This window comes from Culex quinquefasciatus, chromosome 1, assembly GCF_015732765.1.
Source record: "Culex quinquefasciatus strain JHB chromosome 1, VPISU_Cqui_1.0_pri_paternal, whole genome shotgun sequence".
Lineage (NCBI taxonomy): Eukaryota > Metazoa > Arthropoda > Insecta > Diptera > Culicidae > Culex > Culex quinquefasciatus.
The window spans coordinates 2,683,875-2,709,655 of NC_051861.1; the positions used below are offsets into that span (position 1 = coordinate 2,683,875).

The 25,781-nt window shown below is 40.2% G+C and overlaps 3 protein-coding genes across 3 annotated transcripts in view; 2 read left to right on the forward strand and 1 right to left on the reverse strand.

Moving 5' to 3' along the window:
• The first annotated feature begins 1,823 nt into the window (after positions 1-1,823).
• On the forward strand, positions 1,824-3,503 carry LOC6035192. Its single transcript, XM_001845370.2, has 2 exons — positions 1,824-1,932; positions 1,992-3,503. Exons 1-2 carry the CDS (start codon positions 1,906-1,908, stop codon positions 3,483-3,485), a joined length of 1,521 nt encoding a protein of 506 aa, XP_001845422.2. The 5' UTR covers positions 1,824-1,905; the 3' UTR covers positions 3,486-3,503.
• Positions 3,504-3,528: 25 nt separating this feature from the next.
• On the forward strand, positions 3,529-5,994 carry LOC6035193. The gene is made up of 2 exons (XM_038248874.1): positions 3,529-3,835; positions 4,272-5,994. Exons 1-2 carry the CDS (start codon positions 3,692-3,694, stop codon positions 5,769-5,771), a joined length of 1,644 nt encoding a protein of 547 aa, XP_038104802.1. The 5' UTR covers positions 3,529-3,691; the 3' UTR covers positions 5,772-5,994.
• Positions 5,995-8,570: 2,576 nt separating this feature from the next.
• LOC6035194 (segmentation protein cap'n'collar) overlaps positions 8,571-25,781 on the reverse strand; it is a 92,483-nt gene continuing 75,272 nt past the window's right edge. The window contains 6 exon segments of the mRNA XM_038249282.1: positions 8,571-10,539; positions 10,604-11,485; positions 11,488-11,798; positions 15,548-15,638; positions 18,909-19,139; positions 22,806-22,970. Of these exon segments, the coding sequence (XP_038105210.1) occupies positions 10,165-10,539; positions 10,604-11,485; positions 11,488-11,798; positions 15,548-15,638; positions 18,909-19,139; positions 22,806-22,970 (2,055 nt within the window). The 3' untranslated portion in view covers positions 8,571-10,164.

Below are 25,781 nucleotides of genomic sequence, written 5' to 3' on the forward strand. Positions count from 1 at the left end.
ACAGATGCCCATAGGGACTTTCATGCCAAATATCAGCTCATTCGGTTGTAAACTGGCTGCGCGCATCAAGGTTAAAGTTTACATGGGAATTACTATGGGAAATTGGAACTTTTTGTTCAAACGCTCCCACAGGCCTGGGAAAATCACGCGCCAACTTCTGGTATGGTCAGGCCTATAGGGAATGGTCTGGAGAACACTTTCCCGAAGAGAGCATATGGATTCGTTGTCCCTAGACCTGGCGCATCGGCAAACAATCTGATGTCTCCGGAATCAACGGTTTTCCCTCAAAAAGCATCAAATTTTCCTTAGCATGCTATGAAAGCTTGATGAACACCGCGACGCCATACGTCAGGCAGCTACCACGTGGGTGAGAAACGGCTGAAATGTTTAATTGCAAACCTTCTTTTAACTAAAAAATGATCATTTCGAGTAATCCTGATATTATTTAGTCCAATTCAGAATCTTTGCATAGCAAATTTGTATTTTTTTGCAAATATTTCAGCCACGTGGTAGCTGCCTGACGTATGGCGTCGCGGTGTTCATCAAGCTTTCATAGCATGCTAAGGAAAATTTGATGCTTTTTGAGGGAAAACCGTTGATTCCGGAGACATCAGATTGTTTGCCGATGCGCCAGGTCTAGGGACAACGAATCCATATGCTCTCTTCGGGAAAGTGTTCTCCAGACCATTCCCCATAGGCCTGACCATACCAGAAGTTGGCGCGTGATTTTCCCAGACCTGTGGGAGCGTTTGAACAAAAAGTTCCAATTTCCCATAGTAATTCCCATGTAAACTTTAACCCTGATGCGCGCAGCCAGTTTACAACCAAATGAGCTGATATTTGGCATGAAAGTCCCTATGGGCATGCCCTACAAGGGGAACCATACTAAAACTTGATCCGAGAACTTTTTGAAAAACGTACCCACCCTAATAGATATCCTATAGGGAGACCGAGACCCGTGGTGTAGGGGTAAGCGGGGTTGCCTCTCACCCAGTCGGCCTGTGTTCAATCCCAGAAGGTCCCGGTGGTATTTCTCGAGACGAGATTTGTCTGATCACGCCTTCCGCCGGACGGGGAAGTAAATGTTGGCTCCGGTCGAACTTAGAGGTTAGGTCGTTAGCTCAGTCCAGGTGTAGCAGTCGTCTCCCTGGGTCCTGTCCCGGTGGAGTGGCTGGTAGGCAGTTGGACTCACAATTCAAAGGTCGTCAGTTCGAATCCCGGGGTGGATGGAAGCTAAGGTTTAAAAAGAGCTATGCAATTGCCTCAACAATCAAGCCTTCGGAAACCTAGTTTCGAGTAGGAATCTCGCAATCGAGAACGCCAAGGCAATAGAGGTTTCTACGTGGCCATGTATTGCGTGTACGTACACAAAAAAATTGAGGTTAAATTTTGTCCGGCCAGCAAAATCAGATGGTGCGCTAGTGTGCGTACGCGAAACGTCATAAAGCTCTATGCTGTAGAGCAAATAATTTAATTTTGATTTGATTTTTGATAGGGAGACTGGTCGAAGTGAATTTGACGTACCCTAACAGACACGAGTTTGACGTATCCAAACATGTATTGCGTGTACGTACACGAAAAAAGTGAGGTTAAATTTTGTACCAGCCAGCAAAACAAATCGTGTGCTAGTGTGTGTGAGATCGGGCTTAGATAGCTCTATGCCCAGCAAAAACTTATAAGCTCAAAACATACGTTGCCAGATCGATTTAGCAAACTTAGACCAGTCTCCCTATTTAGGGTCTCTAATGCATACCGACCTTCGAAGTTCATTCGCTGTTTCTGTTTTCGTTCTGGAAAATAATAACAATTAAACAAAACTGAACTGTCAAAGCGTTTGTTTTTGATTAGTTCGGGCAACGATTTTCCAATTTTCCGATTTTTCCCAACGCAGCTGCCTTCATTGCGATGGAATTTTCAACTTTACCGTCAGAAGTAACGCTTTATTGTTCCCTATAATAATTTTACCGTAACATTACCTATTCTAACTCTAGGTCCAGCAGCTAATCTTCGACGGAATGACCTACCGGACGCGCCTAAACGCTTCCCTCGTTTGCCGCCAGTGGCACCGGCTAGCCTTCACGACCAAATTTCTCCAGCAGACTCAACTAACGCTAGAAATCCGACAGTCCCAGTGCCTCGCGGACGCCGTGGCCATCTTGCAGCACTCGGAACGTTCCTACCGACAATTGAAGCTGATTTATCAGGGCAACACGCAGCAAAGTCTGGTAGCGCTGACGGAGCTGCTGGAGACGGTTCGGGACATTCGGGAGTTGGACTTGCTGTTTTTCTTTTACTGCTTCCGGGAAAAGCTGAACATTGTGATTGCTGAGGTGCTGGCCGAGTGCAGCTGTTTGGAGTCGTTTACGATTGGGATTCGGGGGAGGTTGATGAGCTGGATTGGTGAGAACCGGCCGGTGGCCACGGCGGCGGTTGTTGATTTGGAGAAGGATGCTCCGCGGTTTCCGGCGCTTAAAAGTTTGGTCATAAAGCGAAATCCGGATTTGCTGCATCCGAGGTTTTACGAAATCTCTCAATCGCTTCATTCGCCCACGTTTTACGTGCCTCCGGAGCCGGAAATGTTGCCAAATCTGCGCCATCTGACGATGAACTGCGAGACGGCGACCCAGCTGCGACTGTTTGCGCACTGTGCCGAGCGGTTGGAGTCCGCGGCGATAGTTTCGTTCGACGGTCAGGGACGGTTCGTGGAGCCCTTTCTCGAGTTGAGGCTGCCACAGGTTCAGAGTTTGATTTTGCCTGGATTTCGGAGATCCGACACGGCGAAGCTGTGCCAGTTTTTGAAGGTGTTACGTAGGGTTACCGTGCTACAGATGGAGCAGGTTCTCATCGATAGCGAAGTGATTGAGACGTTGTTTGAGAATTGTTCGACGCTGAAGCAGCTGGTTCTGTACATGGAATACTTGCCAGCCGGTTGCTTTCGGAACATTGCACGGCTGGAAAAGCTGGAGAAGCTCAGGCTCGTTGGGAAGGTGCAAAATGGGTGGGTTAACCACGAGGACTACTTTTTGGGAGCGGTTGGCGGCCAACTCCGGCTGAACTCCCTGACCATCAGCCACTTTGTGTTCACCAGCGGAGATTTCGCGACGAGCATTGCGTCGGTCTTCGTCAACCTGCAAGAGCTACGAATCTTGGATTGCCGTGCCAAAAACAACATCATCGGACCCATCGCCGAGGGTTTGTGGTTCCTGCGGAGTTTGGAATACAACAAGGTCACCCACGGCGGAGTGCGTCCAGTGTGGCCACCGTTTTTGAACCGCGTAAAGTTGGTCAACTGTGCCTGGGCGAGCGGAGACTTCCTCAACAAGCTGCTCGAGCAATGCCCGCGGCTCAAGCGGATAAGTCTGTCCGCTTGCGGTGCCTCGCGGGAAGCCGTGCAGCGTGTTACGGAAGCCGCGACCGCGCGAGGTTGCGTGGTGGAGCGGACGATGAACATGTGTCATAGCGAAAAGCAGAAACTGCGAAATTAAAAGACTGATTTGAAGGTGTGAGTGTTTTTATGAATGGAAAGAAATCCACAGAATTGATTTCACTTTCACTATGCTTGGTGCGTAACGCGCAGCCGTTGAATTAATGACAATACAATAGTGAACTGAAGCAGCAGCAGCAATGTCAACCTTATAGTAGCGAATTGTTATTTCTTTGAAATAGCCTAAGTTTATCAAATTTTCCTGAAATGTCTTTGGAATCTGCTGGTGATTCAGTAATCTCAAAATGTGCACAACTACCAAGTTCAAATGTCCATCAGATCTCTTCAGGAAATCGAGAGGCGTGTCAGCAGAATCGTGCCACCAGCATTCAGGATTTACCCAATAGAGATGTAAGCTGATTTGTGAAAACTTGAATTTGTTGATTGATTGAGAATTTTGTTATAATAATAAAGATTTTCTTCAGAATATTCTCAAAAGAAGGTTATCTAATAATTTCACAAGAATGAATACGCGAGACAAAAATCGATAATCAAGCAAAAACTTCAATGTGTTGGTCACATTTGGCGTGCTACAAACACACGTGTAACATTGCTCCAGCAACAGGTGTGCACTCTCGATAGCAGCTGATTTCAGTTGGTAAACAGAGGTACACGTGGATTGTGGCGCAATTGCCATGCGCTAAATTTGATCAACACTAAAAATCACATAAAACATGTGAGCCTCAGCGCAAGCAGCGCATTATGTGTGCAAATTGCTAGGGGAACTGAATCGCAAATTTCCGCAGTTCTACAGCATTAACAAACAATCAAATTTATTTTTTTCCAGCTTCTACCGCAAATCTTCAGCTACCTGCCCTTCCCGGATCGTCTACGAGCGACTCTCGTGTGCCACCGGTGGAACTCTCTCATCTGGAACATCAACAGCTTCCGACAACGAACGTGGCTTACACTTCGCGTCAAAACGCTTGATTTCCTGACAGATTCCATAAAACAACTCGCCGAGTCCAACCGCCACTACTCCCGCCTCCGCATCAAGTTCATCGCTCGGCATGACCTACTAAAGACCTCCCCTCTCCACCCGGGACTGCTGACCGCGTTGACCCACCTTCGCCACGTGGAGATCTGCTACGACACGCCGTGCGTCGAGGAGGATTGGGACGTGGTCAACTACCGGCTGCTCCAGGGTTGCGACTGGTTGGAGAGTTTGTCGCTGGAGTTTCCGCTGCTGGCGTCGATTCCGGACGTAGCCGGACGAGGTCAAAGCACGAATCGAGCGGTGAAAGCGCTGATTGAGAGGAAAAAGAACGTCACCGTCGATCGGGATGCGATCGATCCGATTAGACACTGCCGGATGAGGTCGTTGACTACGCTGCGAGTTCATCCTCCTACGGCCATGCTTTTTCAAAATGAGTCCAAGTGGGTTTATCCTGGTCCTGCCTATTGCTACCGTAATGTGACAAGCTTGGAGATTTACATAACACTGGACTATCAAGCGGACCTCGTGTACCAACTGAGACACCAACTGCGATCGCTGAATCTGCTTCAAGTCTTCCCAGAACGTTCCGTAGATCGTATAAAACGAATGGACTTCCCACTGTTGGAACGACTCACCCTCAACTGCCACAATGTGGAAGACATGAAACTGGTTGACAATATTCCACGGCTCAAGTATTTTGACCCGTCACGATCAGCAATCTCATCTCAGGGAATCACCAAGGTAGCACGGGCCTGTCCCAATCTCCAGGAATTCGGAGTCCAGCTAGACGGTCTACAGGAGAACGACCTTCTGCCACTGCTCAACATGACCAAGCTGACCGTACTGACTCTACGCATGTCAACTCATGGAATACCGCTGCTCGACTTCTTCCAGAACGCCGGCAAGACTCAGACGTTCAACCAACTCACCAAACTCACCCTGCAGGATTGCAAACTGTCCGGATCAAACCCGCTGTACTCAATCCCACGAGTTATGCCCAACCTCAAATCCCTGGTCTTACGAAGCTGCCACACCAACATGTGCTTCCTGGAAGAACTTCCAACGATCCTCCCTTGCCTAACCCAACTCAAGCTAGTTCATCTAGAGTTGCTGAACGTTACTGCCTTCCGGCCGAACGGTTCCACGGTCATACTGCCACGGGCGCTCATGTACGGAGATGCGTGGAGGGCGGCTTCCGGTTGCTGGACGCAGCGAGTCCTTGTGCGTGACGTCAGAGCTGGTACAGCCATGAATGGATTGCTGTTCCGAAGGTTGTACAAAAATAGCCCGGCGGGAGCGTACCGAATCGTGGATGCAACCGGGGAGAAGGGGAATGATTTGTGGCGCTGAGGTAAAGTAGATCGTAATGGCGTTAATTTATTTATTTTTTCGTATTAAACTCCTAACACTGAAACTGTAAGTTAGCTTTTGAAACAATGGAAGCAATGCTATCAATTTTCATCAGTTTTGATTTTATAATTTTAGAACTTTAGAATTTAGAGTTTTTAAAACCGTGGTGTAGGGGTAAGCGTGGTTGCCTCTCACCCAGTCGGCTTGGGTTCGATCCCAGACGGTCCCGGTGGCATTTTCCGAGACGAGAATTGTCTGACCACGCCTTCCGTCGGACGGGGAAGTAAATGTTGGCCCCGGTCTAACCTAAAAGGGTTAGGTCGTTAGTTCAGTCCAGGTGTAGCAGTCCTCTCCCTGGGGCCTGCCTCGGTGGAGTCGCTGGTAGGCAGTTGGACTAACAATCCAAAGGTCGTCAGTTCGAATCCCGGGGTGGATGGAAGCTAAGGTGTAAAAAAAGGTTTGCAATTGCCTCAACAATCAAGCCTTCGGACACCTTGTTTCGAGTAGGAATCTCGCAATGGAGAACGCCAAGGCAATGCTGTAGAGCGAATAATTGGATTTTTTTTTAAGTTTTAAGTTATTTGAAATTTTGGATTTCAAAATAATTTGATTTTCATATTTTTTTTTTGAACTTTGAATTTTAAAATTTTAATATTTTTGAATTTACAGTCTAATTTCACCTATTTTTTTTAACTTTTGTTGTTGGATTTAAATACTTGGCTTGAATTTTGTTTACAATAACTAAAATGGCTGGGAAGAGCGTTCAACATCGTTGGTCAGGAATTTCTATTACAATTATAAAAGTAGTTATGCCGTAGACATAACCGAAATGGCGTTTAATAACGAAGTTCAAGTCAGTTCTTAACTGAAAAATATTAAACTTTCCGCTGGAAGTGCACTTCCCAAATACAGATGTGAACTTCAAGTAGCTTAAAGCTTACAATTAAGAAGGAAAACTTAAAATTCCATAGCATTGTTTATTTTTCAGTACTTCTACTAATAGATATTAACTTTACTGACTTGAACTGCGTTATTCAACGCCATTTCGGTTATGTTTACGCTATAACTACATTTTTTATAAAATAAAAAAATACCAAATACGTGATTTTCAGTCAAAAATTTTAAATATTAAAAAAAAAACCAAATTTGAAAACACTTTTAAGTTTTGAAATTTGAAAATTATATAATCTAAACTTATACAATTTTAAAATTCTAAAAGTCAAAAAATTAAAAAAATATTGAAATGTTGGACTTCTCAAAATCTAATATCCTAAAATTTAAAATCTTAAAATTCTAATATTCTAAAATTCAAAAAAATAAATGCAAAAAACAGAATTGAAAAAATCATATAAAACTGGAATTAAAAAAATCAAAATCTGTAATTTAAAAATTTAAAAATTCAGATATTCTATTTTTTTGAATTCTAAACATGTAACAACATAAATTCTGATATTTTTAAAAAGAAAAAAATCAAAGCCTACAGAAATTTAAGCAAATAGAAAGCAAAAAAAAAATCTAAGCTCAAAAATTAAAAAGGTCCTAAAGTATTGAATTATAAAAATAAAAAAAGAATTTAAAAAAATAAGAATTTAAGATTAGTCAAAATAAATTCAAAATTCTAAACTTCTAATTTAAGAATTGAGATTTTTTCAATTCCTGGGTTCTTAAATTCTAGCATTCCAGAATTCTTAAAAAAAACTGAAATCCTAAAATTCTAAAATTTTAAAAGTCTGAAATTACAAAATTCTGTAATCTTGAAATCCTAAAATTAAAAAAATCATAGGTTTTTGAATTGAAGCATTAAAAATTCAGCAATAAAAAATCTGGAAATCTAAAAATAAAGAATTTTAAAAAAATCTAAAGTCTAACAATCATTGTTTCTATTCTTTAAAAGTTTTTTTTATTTGTTATTTAATTTTTTTAATCTTTTTTAAAGCTTTTTGCCGTTTTGTTTTTTTTTCTATACTGTGTGTTTATAAGTGTCCTTTAATTTTTTGAATTCCCAATTCTCTTTTTTCGATTTCAATGGAAATTAGATTTGCAAAAAACGCATAGAGTTTCTCATTTGAAATGCAAAAAAATAAAAAAAATGAGAGGAAGCGAGAGGTAGCGAAAAAAGAAGGTGAGTATTAAAGAGAGACGGTTATTCAAGATTCGCTCTACGCAAGCGATACGACTATTGGTAAATCCACAAATATAAAAAAAAATGAAAATTAAATTTGAATTTTGTTTTTAATTTTTATATTTTTTATATATTGAAATTTGATTTTTGTTCTTGTTCTAGGTCTTTTTTTTTGTTTTTTTTTTTTAGAATCTAATTTTATTTTAATATGGTATTTTTTTATATTTTTCGAGTTTTTAAATTTTGTCGTTGTATTGCTATGTAAAGTCGATTTGCAAAAAAGGCAGAGAATTTCGCATTTGGGACGGAAATAGAGAATGAGAAAAAAAAGAAAGGGAGAGCAAATCGACGGTGAGTATAAAAGAGAGACAGATATTCAAGATCCACTCTACGCAAGCGATATGGTCATTGCTAGGCATAAACTTAGCGCGAAAAAAAAAATGGAAATGGTTGTTCTCTTCAAATTTACGAGTTGTGAAACGCACAAAAAATAAATTACACCCAAGTACAAATACAGGTTGTTGAGTAGTGTTAGATTTGACGTTAAATTATAGTTAAACAACAAATAAAAATATGTAGTTGAAAGTTGTTGAATGTTGATATAACTTTTTTCCTTTTTTTTCTAACACGGAATGTGATATATCACTCGCAAAAATATAGTCCGACCGCCGAAATGCTTCAGATTTCCAGAAATTTATTTCTCTGTATAATATAGATATATTTACACAACAATAGTAGCAATCTTAATAATGACTTACGGGGTACAGCGCCTTTTTTCTTGATTCGCTTCACATACAAGGTTTTTGTTTTTTTTTTGTTTTTTTTTCTCTTTGTCACCAATAAATTTAATCGTGTCTGTCTCACCCAAAATGCCTACAATTCTACAAGATTTTTTTTTGCGTTTACTCCATAAATTCCAGAAAGAAAAACAATGCAACTGGTAGTAGCTACTAATTAAAAAAAAGTGTGGGGGGTTTAACCAAGCACAAAAACGAGTTTTTTCTTCTCTAATTTAATATAGTTACTCTCATTTTCCATAAACGAAAAAAACTATGTTTGGTTAGTACACCTTCTCTCAACTCAAGAAGAAGCTGATCATTTTTTTTTGTTTTGATTTTCTTGTTTTATTTTTTTTAAAATTCAATCACCACTTTCCTAATTCAAAGTGCTGCCTGCCGCTGTCGCTGCTGCGTTTGCGCAGCCAGCGAAAAAAAAGACTCCAATTTCCCAGCTTTTTAGTTGTTATCATCACTATGTACAGTTGTGTGTGTGTTTGGGTGTGTGTGTGTGTGTGTTGGTTTTGTGTGTGTAGCTTTCATTACAAATAAAATAATAGTTAATAATAATAATATTCATCACAAACACGTTTTTTTGCGTACTGTTTTGTACCCTTTGCCCTCTCCTCCCTCGCATCGTCGTCATCCGAATGTTTGGGGGACGCGAGACCAGGGCGGCCACACGTCCCCCGGGGCCGGACTGTCCCTTGGATTACACTTGCCATTGTACCGGTTTTAATGCCTATCATCGTCGTCAGCTTCACCATCGTCATAATATGTGTTTTGTTTTGTTTCATCACCAACCACACCAATAAATTTTAGCAGTAAGTCTATCAAATTCACAGTTTTTTTTGTTTGTTGGTTTGTTGTTTTGATATTGCAAGCAATAAATTATGCGGGGCTCTTTCCTTTCATTTTGGCTGCCAGCTCAACAGTTTAGTTTAAAATTTTAAAATAGTTAATAATTTTGATACGAATTTATCAAATTTTACTCTGCATCACTTTGATCAAAAAGTGAATTTTGAACAAATCGGGAATGTGTTTTTTTCTTTCTCTCTTTCTGCAAACTGTCCAACTTTGCAATCCTGCACTCAATATGAGCGTGTGTTTGTGTGTGGCGAGCCCAACTCTCCTGTACGTGTGACTGTTTTGTGTAAGTGTCTTGAATAAAGCTAAAGCTTCGTTAACAGATAAGCGCGCGCACCGCAGTTCGCTCTCTCGTTCTCTCTAGTGTGGGTGTTGAATCTCTGCCTTTTCTAGTAGGTTGCAGTTAAGTATGCTTTTGTGTCTGTGTCTGTGAGAGTGAGGTTTCTGCTCGTACTTACAGAGAGGTCCGTCCTTTCAGCGGCGGCAGCAGCAGCAAGTACAACAACTGATTCCTGAGGTTCGATCGTTTTCGTCCCGTTGCGCTGCGTTCGTTCCGACTTTAGTAAAACAACGGTGGCCACTGGTACGACGCGTAGAGCTGCTGCTGCTGCTGCAAATGTGGCCGATCTCACTCCTTTGGACGGTGCTGGCTGTGAATGGTGCTGTTGCTGCTACTACCGGCACTGCTCGAACCGGAACCACTTCCAGACGGGCCCGTCGTGGTGGCGTTCGAGTGCGGATGTGCGTGCTGTTGCTGCTGTTGGTGCTGCTGCAGGTGGTGGTGTGGATGATGGTGGGAATGATGGCCACCGTGGTGGTGCATCATCATTTGTTGTTGATGATGGTGGCTGCTGCTGCTGGAGCTGCTGCTGCCACTGCTACTTCCGGCCAGTTCCTGCTGGCGGTCGACGCTGCGCGGCAGCAACATTACCGGACCATCGGCCCGCTGCTGCAGCGTGTAGTGCTCCATCGAGATTGGATTGCCATCGTCGTCTCGGAGGTGCTGAAAGAAGAAATAAATATCGTTAGCTTCAACCCTAAAATCGCAAGTCTTCCCAAAAGCTCACCTCAAAGATGTGACGGTACAGGTCCATGTACTTCTTGCGGATCTTCTTCTGCTCGGACAGGACGGCTTCGCGCTCGCGCAGCAGCCGCTCCTTGCGGTTCTTCATCTCCTTGACCTCGTCCGCGAGCGACACGATCTGATCGAGCTTGCGCTTCCGGCAATTTTGCGCAGCGACCTTGTTCTTGCCGCGCCGCCGAATGTCCCGGATGAGCGAGAGTTGCGTTTCGCTCAGGTCGTACTTGGACAGCCGCTCGTTGAACTCGTCCATCGGCAGGTTGATGATGTCCTGCACCGTGATGGGGATGTTGAGCGCCCGGGCACGCTTCTCGTCCCGCGTCAGGTGCTCCTCCTCCGACCGGCGGATCTTTTTGTCCCGCGTTTGTGGCTTCGGGTTGGCCCCGCTGTTGTGGGGCAGCGTGTACGTGTGATTGTGCTGAATCACATCGTGGTGCAGGTTGCGTGGAACCACGGCCGGAGCCGGGTTCTGGCGGGCAAAGTCCAGCGAGTACGGATACTTCATGTCGACCGAGGACAGCGGATTGTGGGCGCTGTTGGTTTGATCTTCCTGCTTCGGGACTGGTCCGACGGCTCCTTCCAGGTGACTAAGCGAAGCCGGCGTCATGTAGTCGTACTCGTACTTGATCGGTATGCTCGCGGCAAGCTGCGGATCCACGGCGGACGTTGAACTGCTATTACTAGCTGGCGCCAGCGCCGGAATCGTCGCGTTTTGTTCCATCAAAAACCTCTTCCCAAACATTTGGTGCTTCTTCTGGGCAACCGGAGCCTGGCGGGAACCGTCTCCCATCCGGCTGCTATTGCCACTGTAGCTATAATCATAAGGTCCACCGTACTTGTTGTGGTACTCCTGGGCGGAATCACTTCCCCGTCACCCCACTCGCCATCCGACAAACTCGGCACCCGCTCCGAACCCATCGACGACACGGCACTATCGCTGGACGCATCCAACCGATCGCCGCCGGTTCCGGTGGCCCCGGAAGTGGTCGTCGCAGCGTTCGTAATTCCTCCGACGGCTCCGCCTCCGTGTTGCATGGCACCGGTCGCGGCCGCAGCGGCGGCAGCACTCGGCATCAGACCACCCAGGTGGCCGGAGTTAGACCCACCGACGGCACCGCCGCCCAGAACCGACGAGTTGCTGCTGGTCGCGTTCGGGTCCAGCATGCGCATGGTGTACATTCCTGGGGAGGGTGGGAAGAACGAAAATTGATTAGATAAGTTGATAATTCATTATGAAATAATTGTCAAACTTTTGGCATATTCGGCACATTTCAGATTTGAGACCCACATAAAATTCAAAACTAGCGTCACCGTGCTGGTTCTGATGATCGTTATCATAACTATTTAGTTTCCTAGCCTTTCAATCTTGCATTAAAGAAGATAAAATTTATCAGAAAACTTAATTTAGTCCCAAAAATTAAGATATTGAAAGTCTGTTTACAAAAAATCCATTGGATGTATTTCGGGCCCATCAACTCACTGCTGTCATCCATAACAGTGTATTGCTACGCGCCTTAAGCTTTTTTGCGTGAGTTCTCAAGAGTTGATTTTTCTGGTAAACTTAGAATTTTCGTTTCCACCATTTTTATTTAAATTTTCTGCTTCTGAAAAACAATATGAATGAATCCTTTTTGATTAATCTGTTTAAGGTACACGTTGTCAAAAAGTAGGTTGGCAATAGACAATAATTATACTCTCTGCAATAATTGATTTTGGTTTTCTTCAGTCAAAATACAATCATCCTACGTATTCGAAACACCTAAAACCTTGAAACACATTTGTGTTAATTTGTCAATACTACTGAAGGAGGAATCAGACTTTTTGACAGTTTGTATGCTTTGTTTGTTTGCAGAAACGTCAGTCTTCTCACATTTTGCCTTGTTTACGAGTTTGCAGCAAACTGTCAAACACAAAAATGTGCGAGTTTGTTTGTTGGTTTGTCATGGTCTCCTTAAGAAACGATAAGGAAACTTTTGTCGTTTGCGATTACTATTTTTCTACTTTTACTATTTTGTGGGCCTTTTTTAGGCCATTATCTTGCTGTTTCACTTAAAAAAATAAGTTATTTTCGACAAAAGAAAACGAATATAAAATACATTCAACCCCCGGTGGTTGGTCACTTTTTCGTTTGACACTTTTTTAGTTTGTACCCCATTGGTTGGTCAAAGTCAAACTAAATAGTGACGAACTGTCACTTTTTACACGGCGCTCACGCACACTATCAAAACAAACGTTTAGTAGTGTGTGTGACCTCCGTGTAAAAGGGGTGTCAAACTAAAACGTGACCCCGTTCGTTTGACAACAGTTGGTGTCAAACCATCGGGGTTTGAGTGTATCAAAAAAATACAGCTAGTTTGGCAATGTCAATTTTACTTATTTAATTTTTTTAGGAAAAAAAGCGCAATAATTTGCATTTCTTTTCCATTATACAATTGTTTCTGGATTGTTTATTCAAAGAATTAGTAAAAAATTAATGCTTTTGTTCTCTCTTTTCTTCTTTTATTTTCCCACTCTATTTCAACGAGGCATCGATGTGATACTTTGACTCTTAAAAAAGTCAAAAATTCTCATTCAAAAATCGGATTAAATACAAGTTACTTTTATAACGGAGAGAGACATGGAATTAAAGAGAGCGAGAGATAAATGAAGAGATAGATGGATAGTGAGAGAAAGAGAGGATTTCAAAAGTGTTTTAAATTGTTCATCTCAAACACGAAGGAAAATTTAGTTTTTTTCAGAGCAAATGGCAAATCGTGCTGGAGGTCGTGATTGCTATTGCACCTCTCTCAGCAAAATTTAAAATTGTTGCATTTTATTATCTTCAAAAAGCAAAGAAATCACACGAAAACCATCACAATTTTCTCATCAAAACACGCGACTTTTCGCCACTTTATCTAAGCAGGCCACCTTAGGCATCTTACTACGCGTCGCCCAATTTCGTCGTCATCGCCGCGATAATATGACACAAAGTAGGCGAAGAAAATCGCATTTTTATTGTGTGTTATCATCTGGGCAGCCAGCGCGCAACAGCGCGGCGTACTCTAGAACGTGTCAACGTCGGCATTGACGTAATTCACAGCAGTCCCAGTTGGTCCCGTCCTGTCCCGAGTTGAATTCGGGAGATAAGGTCAAATTTCGCTTTGCTTATTTTTAACGAATTAAAAAATGGATTTTGTACGATTTAAAGTACCGGTAATTACCTAGAAAGGTGTACGCTGACAACATGGCCGATAATATCTGGACTGGCACCACTCACAAACCATCGAAGTAGCCTACGCGACTATCCGCGGGGATTCACTTTCAGTACGCCAAAGAAGCTTTCACCGCCTTCTATGCTTCTTAGAACACTTTTTTTAAATTTTCGACTCTTGATTCTAGTTCTGGTGATTTCACTTTCCCTACTTCGGCGCGCGCGCCCTCAACTCACTCTCAAGTAGTAAATAGTAATGACTTGCAAACGTGATGACTCGGCCCAATCGAGTTTAAGACTAGGTCCGGCAGATAACAACACAGTTGCCGGCGGCGGCGGTGCTCTAGACTCTGAATTTTGGCTACTGCTGCTGGGGCGCGAACGATTTCGACGACCAGCCAAACTACTGCTGAATCATTAAGAACACACTACCAACAGAGGCTGGTTTGCGGCGGGGACCTTGAAGAACGTCAAGAAGACCGGGGCGCGCATGCAAACCTTTATCAAAAATTCGCAGAAAAATGGCACCTTATCTTATCATCAGCCACAAACACTGGCAAAATTACGGACGCGGCCTACTGTACGGTATCCGGCCACGGCTTTCCAATATCCTCACAGGGAGGAGAATATAAGTAGCCTACTGTGCGAGCGACCACAAAGTGTCAATTTTGATCACGTAGCCTGCGCTGGCGGCACCCGATAATGATGAGTGCGCGCTTATTTCAGCCGATGACATTCCAGCTTAATTTTTTTTTGTAATTCTCATCGTCTGGCCACAAATGGTTTTCACTTTTCTTCGGTTTGAACGCGTTTAACATATTTCAGTTGGTTTATCCACAATTTGAAAACACGCGCGCACAAATTGTAAGCCAATTATCCGGCGTAAATTTTTCAAATTCTTTCACCACCAATCGCCTCTATTTGGTGGCAAACGGTTAGAATTTTCACTTGTAATTACGGCCAAAGAAAAACATAAAATATTCGTTCAACTTAGAAAACCAACCAAAAAGAAGAGATGGCACGAAAATTAATTTCGTTCGAATAGCAGAGCGCTCGCGCACATCACACACACAGAACCCGAGGAGAAAGAAATGAAAAAGCGTACAATTAAACTACATCATGGACGACGACGAGGGCCTCTACTTGCACAGCAAGCCAGCAGCAAACAGGCAGCCACATATCGCGACGACATGACTAAGCATTTAAAAATAGTAAACACGGTGTAACAAAATATAACCGAAAAAAGTATTTTCCTTTCCTTCCTTGCTTCTCTTTTTCATTTGGAGCTTCGGAGGGACTCTCGCACACCGTCTTGGACGCGACCTGGCCTACTCTGTCCAGCGCAGTCGTGCACCCTTCCACGACAATCAAAAGCAACAAGACCACCCTAACACAGCAGCAAACCTGTGTGTGCAATTCGTTTGTTTTAATTTATTATTAGGCAAAACGCATACCTTCTCGCGCTTACGGCGCGCGGCGAATCGAAAACGAAACCAAAACTGCGGTGCGACAGTTTTTCGTTTTCGCTGTCTTCATCAGTATTTTTTTTTTGTGTTCCCGTGTGTATTGCGAAGATACAACACCATCACCATCGTACTCTGCACAACCCGCGGCTGATAACAACACACAGCCACGCGCGCAGCACACGTAGGCGAAGCCTACTTGCGAAATTTGAATTGTGCCAAGTTGACAAATGTTCTTCCAAATAATAAAAAATTAAGATCTTAAAGAAAAACTCACCCTCGTTGGCGATATCAATCAGCTGCAGCTCGTCGTCCAGGATCGTGTTGAGGAAGCTGGTGTCGGTGTGATTCATCTCGGATGAGGTGTTCTGGAAAGAAACAAATTGGAAGCATTAGCGAGAGGATTAGAGGGGGGAGAGGGGTGGTGGGGAAAGACCGGCTTATCGCGGTTTGCATCAGTAGTGAGAATAGAAACAGAGCTCACGTGACTCATTTGGCAATCATGGCAGAGTGTGTGTGAAATGGTTTATTTGAATTTTGGAGATTTTATTAGAGCAGATTCACATTAACATTTATAGTTTTAAATTTTTTTCTGTGCAGTTTCAAATTCAAAAACATTTTATCAAATAATTATTTTGTGCATGAATTGTTTAGTCCAACTTTTTTTTAATACATTTTTTGATTCAATTTCAGAATAAAAGGTAATTTATTCAAAATAGACATATTTTATCAATCAAAATTAAATTTATTATTATTTTATCCCCCATCTATTAGCTATTTCGAAAATTATTTTGTATTTCTTCTTCCCCCTGCTCAACCCTTATCCCGTTTGAATTAGTTAGGTTGAATAATACCTCATATCTCTACTTATTTTTTGTTGAAAAGTTCAAAAAAATTGATATAAAATTGTCTAAGAGACATTGAAGATTGGACCTCGGCTTGCTGAGATTCAGCGGCTTAAAGAAAAATAAACATGAAAATTGAAGTCTTCTTAGTCTCACTCAAACAACCCACCATTTTCTAATATCTCCGCAACTAATGGTCCGATTTTCAATTGTAAAACATGCAACTTTCGTGAAATTTTCCGATCTATTCGAGAAAAGTATTTTGAATTTTGTTTTAATCAAGACTAGCATTTTAAATGGGCGTAATATTCAATGTTTGGCCATTTTAAAATGTTAGTCTTGATTTAAAAAAATATTTTTTTTTTCGAAGAGATCGAAAAATTTCACGAATGTTTCATGTTTTAACATTGAAAATCGGACCATTAGTTGCGGAGATATCGATATTAAAAAATGGTGGGTTGTTTGGGTGAGACTTAGCAGACTTTAAATTTCATGTTTATTTTTCTTTAAGCCGCTGTATCTCAGCAACCAGAGGTCCAATCTTCAATGCCTCTTGGACAATTTTATAGCAAACTTTTTGAACGTTTCAAAAAAAATATTTTAAAAAATCGAAAAACTGCAAATATTTCGCTAAAATCAAACTTTCGGTGGCTATATCTTGAAAACAGAGCCTTTTATCAAAAAAATCTGTAAAGTACTTTTCGATTGGAAATTCAATTTTAACATTAAAAAATTACGTCAAATTTGTTTTTGCATGAAATTTTGAGTTTTCCCAAAAATCAATATTTTTTTTTCAAAAATTCATAAGTCGGCGGCAGATTTTTTGACCATATTTCTCTATGGCTCAAAAGTTTCGGGTTTTTGTCTCCTAAAACATATCAAAAAATCTCGAAAATCAAAGAATACGTATTTTGGGAAATTGAGTTTTTGTGAAAAAAATGGTAATTATAAAATCGGCATTTTTTTTCGTGTACCTATTTTTTCTCAATAGTCCCCAAATACCTACAACTTTGCCGAAGACACCAATTGATCAAAAAATTCATTCAAAAGTTACAGATATTCGAATATTTACGTACCATTTTTGTATGGACAGCTGCCAAAATTGTATGGAGACTTGTATGGGTGAACCAATGACACAGAATAGCATCTTTGGTCATAGGGAAGGCCCCCATAAAGTTTGAGCCAAATGAAAAAATACAAATAAAATCCATTTCCGGTTTTGGTAGAGAATTGCTCATACGTTGTTTTTCCATAAATCGTAATAAAACTAAATTTTACACCAAATTTGTGTTTGACATCATTTTCTGTTGTAACGTCATGATTTGAAATCCGGACACTTAGTAGCATATCATTTTTGTTATAGCTGACAAAAAATCATGTAATAAGTTGGAATTGAAGAAATATCATCAGGATGTACTATTAACAGTCAGTTTTAAGAGAATACATGCAAAATATGTCATTTCTATCAATTTTTCATCAGAATTTGAAAATTAAAATGACTTGTTGTGCTTCGAATCCCGGACACTGATAAAAGCTGATTCGAAATCCGGACACTTGCTTCGAATTCCGGACACTCGTTTTTGCTAATGAATCGCACAAATTTGGACTGAAATGTTAGTTAACGGCATTCTTTAGGTCTCAAATAAGCTGTTAACATCAAAACAATCGATATATTTTTGAATAAAAATTTGCTTTAATTTAAGGAAATCAAAACCATAAATTTCTGCTTTGCCTTCCCGGTGCTTCGGACGCCTATGAAATATTTCACGTGAAATGTTTCGCATTTTTGGTAATCTTATAATTTTATTTTATTTAATTGTTTTGACATTAACTACAGCGTTCAAACAAACTTTAAATTAAAGTTGATGTTAGAATTCATCAAATAACCCATTTTTGACATTCATAATGCGAACTTATATCCAAATAATTGATAAAACAAGATGAGGTGTCCGGGTTTCGAAGCGCCCGGGAATTCGAATCATGACGTTAGAATTGAATTTGAAATTGAAGTACTTTCAAAGTTGTTGAAAAAGTACACAATTTTTTAGATCTTAGATGATTTTAAAATAGTATCCACGGACGTTTGAATTCATCTAATCTAATATAATTCTAGCGCAGAAATCCTTTAGGAAACATCCTGGAGAATGATGGGGCGATTACTCCAGACAGACTACTAAACGGCCAGGCCGACTGTGTCGAGTTAACCACAAAGATGATTCGTTGAAGTAGATTGATTTTGAACACAAATTTTCAAACAGCAATTCACAGTTAACGTTTTAATTCATATTAGCAAATTAACGTGAAGACTTCCATCATTGTCATGATTTTTCCTTCAAAGATATAAATTTTGCGTCGCTATCAATGTTTTGACAAAATTCCTTCAACAAGTTGTTTAGAATAGTGCCCTATACATGCTGATTCCTTTAGGTAACGATTATCCCATTCCTTGTTAAGTTATGGAAATCGTCATTAATCAATGACTGTCAACTAGGACGTCAATGACTGTGCCACAAAAGTATATAAATTTTGAAGCACAATTGATTTAGATCAAAAATTCCTTCAGTGGCTTCACGAAGGCAACAACCGCACATGCTGATACATTTTGGTGCAGAAATTAGTTAAATTGAATTTAATACACAATTTTTTATAGTGATGATTAATTTTCTTTGAAAATGATCAACGGCTTCACCAATATGTGAAATGACTAACGAAGAACCAAGTTAGTACGATAATTTTGAAAGTGAACAATACTTTCATCTAAGTGATAATAATGAAATCAAAAATTAAACTCACCGAATAGTACATCATCTCGTGCTCCATCTTGTACCCGGTCGCGCCCGCGTCCGTCTCCGACGTCGAGTTGGTCAGGTGCATGCTGGAGGACACGGCCGAGCCGAGGTTCGGTGCGCCCGCATAGTACGGCGGCTGGCCCGGCTGGCCACCCAGTTCCGCCAGCGAGGCGTTCTGCAGGACGGCCGCGTGCGAGTGGTACTGGCCGGCGTGCTGCGGAATCGATCCGGTGGCCTGAAAATGAACGAAAAAAAAGGATTTTAGTTAAAGTCATTGACGGCCAATTGGGAAGCAAACAAAGACGTTTACAACAGGTGCCTTCTGCGTGTGTGACCCGGAAAGGTCAGAACCACCCCCTCCCCCGCCCCCCGCGTAACTTCCCCCAAAAGAGCCAATAACAATAATAACGTGCTAAACTGGGGCTTCAGCAGATCAAAATACAGTGGCGGTAGCAAGTGAATCAATTAATTTCGATGATTCGCACGCGTGGATTACCAACAACAGGCTAATTGAATCCGCGCGCACAAATTTGAATATTTGAGAGTGCATTTTAGGAGGGGGCGATGATTGCCTCCCGGAATTGAATGAATTATTGGGTATATTTAGGGGCTCATTACGATTTATTGTTTTCGAAGAAGGAGATCGAAGGAGGATTGCGATTGTAGGGTTGTGTTTTTTTGTACGAGTCTGATTGCGCTCCTCCGTAACATTGTAATCCGAAACACGCAGTCTAGACGGATATCCTTGATGTTTGGGGCAATGTCAAGCACACGAGGTTGGATTCTTTTTGCAGCCCCTGTTTGATACATTTGTGTAATTAACATCCCTCGTGGGATATTAGCTCCCTTTCCTTCCTACCCCCCTCGGGACCGGTAAATTGAGCTGCGATAATAATAGAGTAATCTACCGTCTAATTGAGTGCAAATAGTGTACCGGTTTTACAGAGTTTTTAAAAGTAAACAATAAGCTCAAAGGTAAGGAGCATAAAATCTATTTTTAAGCTCATTGAATGACTTGCAACATGAGAGCTTTTAAAATACTTTGGTTTTATGTTAGATGGAGACGCATGATATTTTGAAGAAATAAATACGCAATATTTGATTGCACCCAGAATCAAAAAAGTTCGATCTGATCGAAAAAAAAAATCAAAAATGAAACTACACGCCATGTTGAAAACATTTGAATTAAAAAAGTGATTTAAAATGCATTATACACAAGTCCAGTTGTTTTGCAATCATTAGTTTGAAGTATTGAGGAAAAAAATAATATTTGGATTTTATTGGAGTTTCACAAAAAAAAAAAAAACTAAATATTTATAAACGAATCCAAACATGCTAAATACGTAGGAAAATGTAGTTTTGATTGTTTCAGTTGATTAGGCTTATCAATTCAAAAATTTAAGTTTTTCGAAAAAAAAAAAAATGTTTAGGCTCTCAATTTTGAAGAGGAAGCGACATAAACTTTGAAAAATATCTACAACGCCTAAATTAACTTTTTGAAATCGACTTTTTTCAAAAAATTCCTCTGAGGCTTTGGAAAGCTGTGTATCGAAACAAATTAATTATTTAAACTTGTAGTTAAAGACAATAAGTACTAATTTTTTTTTCAAAATATCAAATTTCTTTGAAAAACTAAAAAAAAAATAATATGGATTTCAAACGACGCGAAATTTTACAAAGAATTGCACTTAATTAAAATTACCACTGTTTTGAAGATATTAAAATTTTCATAGAATGTAATATTGATATTAAACGTCGCCACCAAATTATCAATGATTTTTTACTGTGTTTTATTGTCGGTGTAAAATAATCAACTACCGTATTTTTCAGCAAATACTATTGGTTATCAAACTACTTACTCACTGTATTTGAATTTCAGTGTAAAATACTAAATGTTTACGCTGTAACTTTACAAGGTATGGACTTAGGACAATGGTCAATATGGAGACTTTTATGTAAAATTGTCTAAAAAATGGACTCTCGTGTTCGGTTTTTGAAAATTTTGATGTTTAGAGCACTTAAAAAAAACAGTTTCAGTAATTGATTTTTGTATTTTTTTAAGATGAGTTGCTCCATCCTGCATTTTTCGTGCGTCTTTTTGTAACATCTTAGGCTATTTTCATAATAATTTTGAAGGAAAAAAAATCATGGGGTTTAAATTTGACTTTTAAATTTAAAAATCAAAAATCGCATGAAAGTGGCGTGTTTTTTTTTTCAGTGTATTTTTTTCGGAAAGCCCGTCAAATTTCCTACAAGTTTGTCCTTGACAACTTTTTGATACGATGCAACGGCTTCAAGTTACAGCAATATTTAATTTACGAAATACAAAAATATTTAAAACACTTACGCCTTTCTCAAATGTCATTCTCGAGTGTAACTGGCTCCATATACACAAAAATGGCTTATGTAAGCGTAGGATAACATGTCTACAAAATTTCATTGAAATCGGAGAGAGTCAAGAAAAAACTACCTAAAAAATTCCTGTTTTGGGCTGAAATTGCTCTAATGTAAATTTTATTACCAGTTTTTGTACAACCACTTCATATTTTCTCTAAAAGATCAGGGTGAAAAATATTGCTAAAATGTTGAATGTTTATTGAAAAACTACAATTGGTTGTTAACTTTTAAGAATACATTACCATTATTCCTTTTATTTTATTATATAAATATTATAAAATATTCTCTCGGAAATTTAAAATATGACCACAGATCGAAAAAAGACTGAAAACTTCATGGAATTAATTATCTCACTAATGTGTTGATGTATTGCAAGTTATTGACAGCAGCATAACTGAAACGCTTCGAAATTTTGAGAAATGCAGACAAAATTTCCAATTTAAAAAAAATCTCTTATTTCGATTTAGACTTTTTTGAAAACAAATTACCCGATCACTATTTTGCGATTATAGTTCTCTTGAAATGAGATTATCCGAAAGTCTATGTGGGACTTTGGATAATCGAATCACGAACAAAAAAGATTTTTTTTGTTTTATTTTTTAACATCAAATTCGAGTTTTGCGACCCAATTTAATTGAAATTTGAGTAGTTGTTTGTTTATTAAATTAACAAATCTTTTTTTTAATATTTCATTGCCACCATTTTGGCTGCCATCTTGGATTTCTAAACCGCTTTATACCTTGCAAAAAAAAGACAACTCATCAAAATAGTAGTTTATGCAACAAGTTGCAAAAAGAGGATTTTTTCAGCACGAGTCGTAAATTTATCCAACGAGGTTCACCGAGTTGGATAAATACAAAGAGTGCTGAAAAAATCAAGTTTTGCAACGAGTTCCATACAACATTTTTTGCAATTCCAAAAAACACACACTGAGTGAAATTTTACGTAATTTTTTTTTGTAAATTTTTTGTAAAATTTTTCGAAAAGTGTTACTTTTCGAAATAAGTGCTGAAAAGTTCAACTTTTCAGCACCCATTTGAGTGCTGAAAAATAGAACTTTTCAGGATTTATTTGAAAAGTGTTACTATTCGATTCTATTATTTTTGGTATAGAAAAGTAGGCTATTTCGTCGTTCAAGAATAACAGGAAAAGTAAGAAGTTTCACGACGGAATTGCAAAAAAATATTTTTGTTCCGTGATTCGGTTTTCCGAAGTGGTTTGTTTTCCAAGGCCCGAGTCCGAACTGTACTTGCCACGATTTTGTTTTTAATAATAAATTTAAAAATTCATTTTAAACTTTTTGTGCACTTATAAAATGACATTGTGCTCAGCAAAATGAACTTTACCGTTGTGTGTAATGAAATCAGTGATCTAAATCCAACTTTCTAATAATTTCACTGCCGGCCGGCGAATTTAAAACGTATTTTGTTTGGGTATCGCAAAGTAAAATTTGATCCTTTTTGACACAAATATTTTGTACTTAGATTTTTACAACTAATCTTACCTGGTACGAGTAGTGGTGAGGCGGATAGTGCGCGTGCGGATGGGCCGGTCCGGCCATCTCGCCCACCCCCATGCTGAAGCCCATGCCCGGTGGAAAGCCCAGCAAGTTGGCCACGTCCTGGAAGCGCTGTTCCATGGAAACGGCACGGCTCAGCGGGACACGGGACTGCGGATTGGAGAAATGAAAATTTCATTAGTGTTATTTTTTTTGGGTTGGTGACTTTTGCGCGGATATTTGATTCTGTGGGACCCTTTTTCTGCCAAATCTTAAGGTTGAGATGATGCGCAGCATAGAGGTTGCGCGAAAATTACTATCATCCAAGCTCCTCCCCCTCCCAGGTAAAGTGGAAACGGTCACCGGATGACACACACCAATAATTAGCCTCCCACCGATATCGGTTGAGCTTTGATAACTCACTATTAATTCCAGATTTGATAATGGGCCGCTCGAAACGCACCGTGTGACGACTGACGTGTCTTCGTCAAGCGGTCAAGTTCAGCTCGAGGGGGCGGAAAAAAACCCGCTCTCCGAGAAACGGTAGCACGCGGGCCGGTCGTTCGGCGCTCCAGGTCAGTTGGAAGAGGTTAGAGGGGAAAGGGGGGTAGGAAAATAATTCTATATCATTTTCTTTAATTTCCAAACGGCGAAGGTCATGTCGCGAAGCGGCTTTTTAAAACGCACAACTCGTCGTCGTCAAACGGTGCCTAGTTTACGTTATTTGCTAAATGTTTTGCTAGTGCTACTGCGCCTTCCATAGCTGCTGCTGTTAATATTGAAGGGTATGGTACGGTAGTTTCCTGCGTTGAGGTTTTGTCGTCAACTCGTCGGAGATGCGGAGTACTCTAATGCGGTAGTAGCGGTCTGTTTTTGCCCTACTCCCTCATTTGGCCTAGGTAGCTGTGGGGTCAAACCCTAAAAAGACTGCCACAAACGGCGAGGAGAACCAAGCGACGAACCCCAACTGACCCTATCCTTACACATCTGTGTGACCACCGCGGTCGTCGCCGGTAGCAGTTTTTAGAGTTCGAGGCCTTTGGGCACATTCCACACGACACGGTCCCAGCCACACAATGTAGTTGTCGTGCGACACAAACCTTGAAACGGGGGAGTTCCAAATGCGGAATCGGTTCCAGGTCAAGGTCCAGGCGCCGAATTTCGCATCCAGAACCACATGTCAACCTCAGCACACCTGCGAAATAGGTTCCCCCCTTTTGTCAAGTACGGCACAGCATTTGAGGCGACTAATAGGCTGTAATTTGCGTTTTGTTGTCAATTAAACGGCAGTGGCAGTCGTGGCGGCGGTGGCACAAACCGGCACTTCATCAGCCAATGTGTAATTACGCATCCGCGTGCGCGAAAGAGACTCGACGTTGCCCGGCTGGACATCAACGGTAGCGGCAAGTTGTATAGCTGATACAATTACAGACTGCGCTGCGGTCGAGAGAAGCTAGCAAAGCTCTATCGAAACCAAAACAGAGCAGCGACTGACTGGCTGGCTGTGGCTTGTGCCGTTTGATGCACCACACATAGTGTTAATTTTTTAATTTGACCTTAATTGGAGACACTGTGTGGAGAGTGTAATTATTAAATGTGTTCGATATGGCATTAACTAACTGTATGCAAATTGTATGGAATCAAATGCGAAACAATTAGCTAAAAAAAAAAAACAAACAAACAAATTTACAACGAAACAAATCGAAAAAAGAAATTTAATCACAATTCAAAAATATTTCGTGTATCAACAATGTCGCCTAATTTTATTCAAAAATAATGTTGTGCTTTGTTTAGAAATTAAGCTAATCTACAGATTTTAACAGAAAAATATGTTTTTTATTCATGTTTTGCGAGCAAAATTGGTTAATAACTACATACTAAACTAAACATCGAAAGGTTGATTTTGTTTAATATCAAAATAACTAAAAATAAAACTATTTTCTGAAATTTAGAAGAAAAAAATATAAAATTCAAACTTTATTTTTCACATTTTTAAACAAAAACCATTACAAAATGCTTAACACATTACAATCCAAACTCGATCATTCGGAGCCTCGATTTTCCTAGGCATTATCAGAAGTTAAATTATCCGAAGGTTCATTTAGGACTTTGGAACTCTATTATCCAAAAATTTCAAAATCATGTTGACCAAGATCGTGGATTTAAAAATTTCAGAAGTTCCTTTTGAGCATTGTTTTACCCCAAAACAAGGCAGTAAAATAGTAGTTTATGCAACAAGTTGCATAAAGAAGATTTTTTCAGCACGAGTTGCACATTGATCCAACGCACAGTGGTCGGAAACGCAAATTTAGCAGGAATAATTTATTTCCGCTTCAGGGATGCATTTTCGAGCTTCGGTGTCTAAGAAGCATTTGTTTTTTTTTTTTTTTTTGGGAGGGTGATCCAGCCGCACATCGTTGATGTCGAAACCTCTAAACTGGGCCCTCGTCCTGTCACGTCCGTCAGTAGTCTTGTCGTACATTACAACTAGAATCAGATCTGCCAATGAATTAGTACACTTCGACCAAATAAACACTGACGCTGTATGGATCTGACTCTAGAATAAATGCACAGTTGTGTGTTATTCATAAGTCCAAAATGTTCAATTATTCATATAAGTCCAAATATTCATTTGCGGATAACTACCTAACTTGAATTGAATACAAGATTTAAAGCAACCTATCCGAAAGCTACTCTTATCTCAAATCCCCGACATTTTAATTATTAACCAAAAAAAAACGTTTCTTTTAAAACCTGTCTGGCTTCTTTTAAAAAACAAAAAAAAAAATAACAGTTGATATTTTACAAGTCGTGAATTGAAAAAGAGACGACCAATTGTTCGTCAGATTTCCAGTAGATCCTCGATTCGCAACAATGGTCGATACAATCATAATCCGACAACCGTTAGTTCAACAGATCAACGAATTTAGTCCGATATCATTTCACTATTGATTGATCGAGACTCTATGGAAATTTTGACAA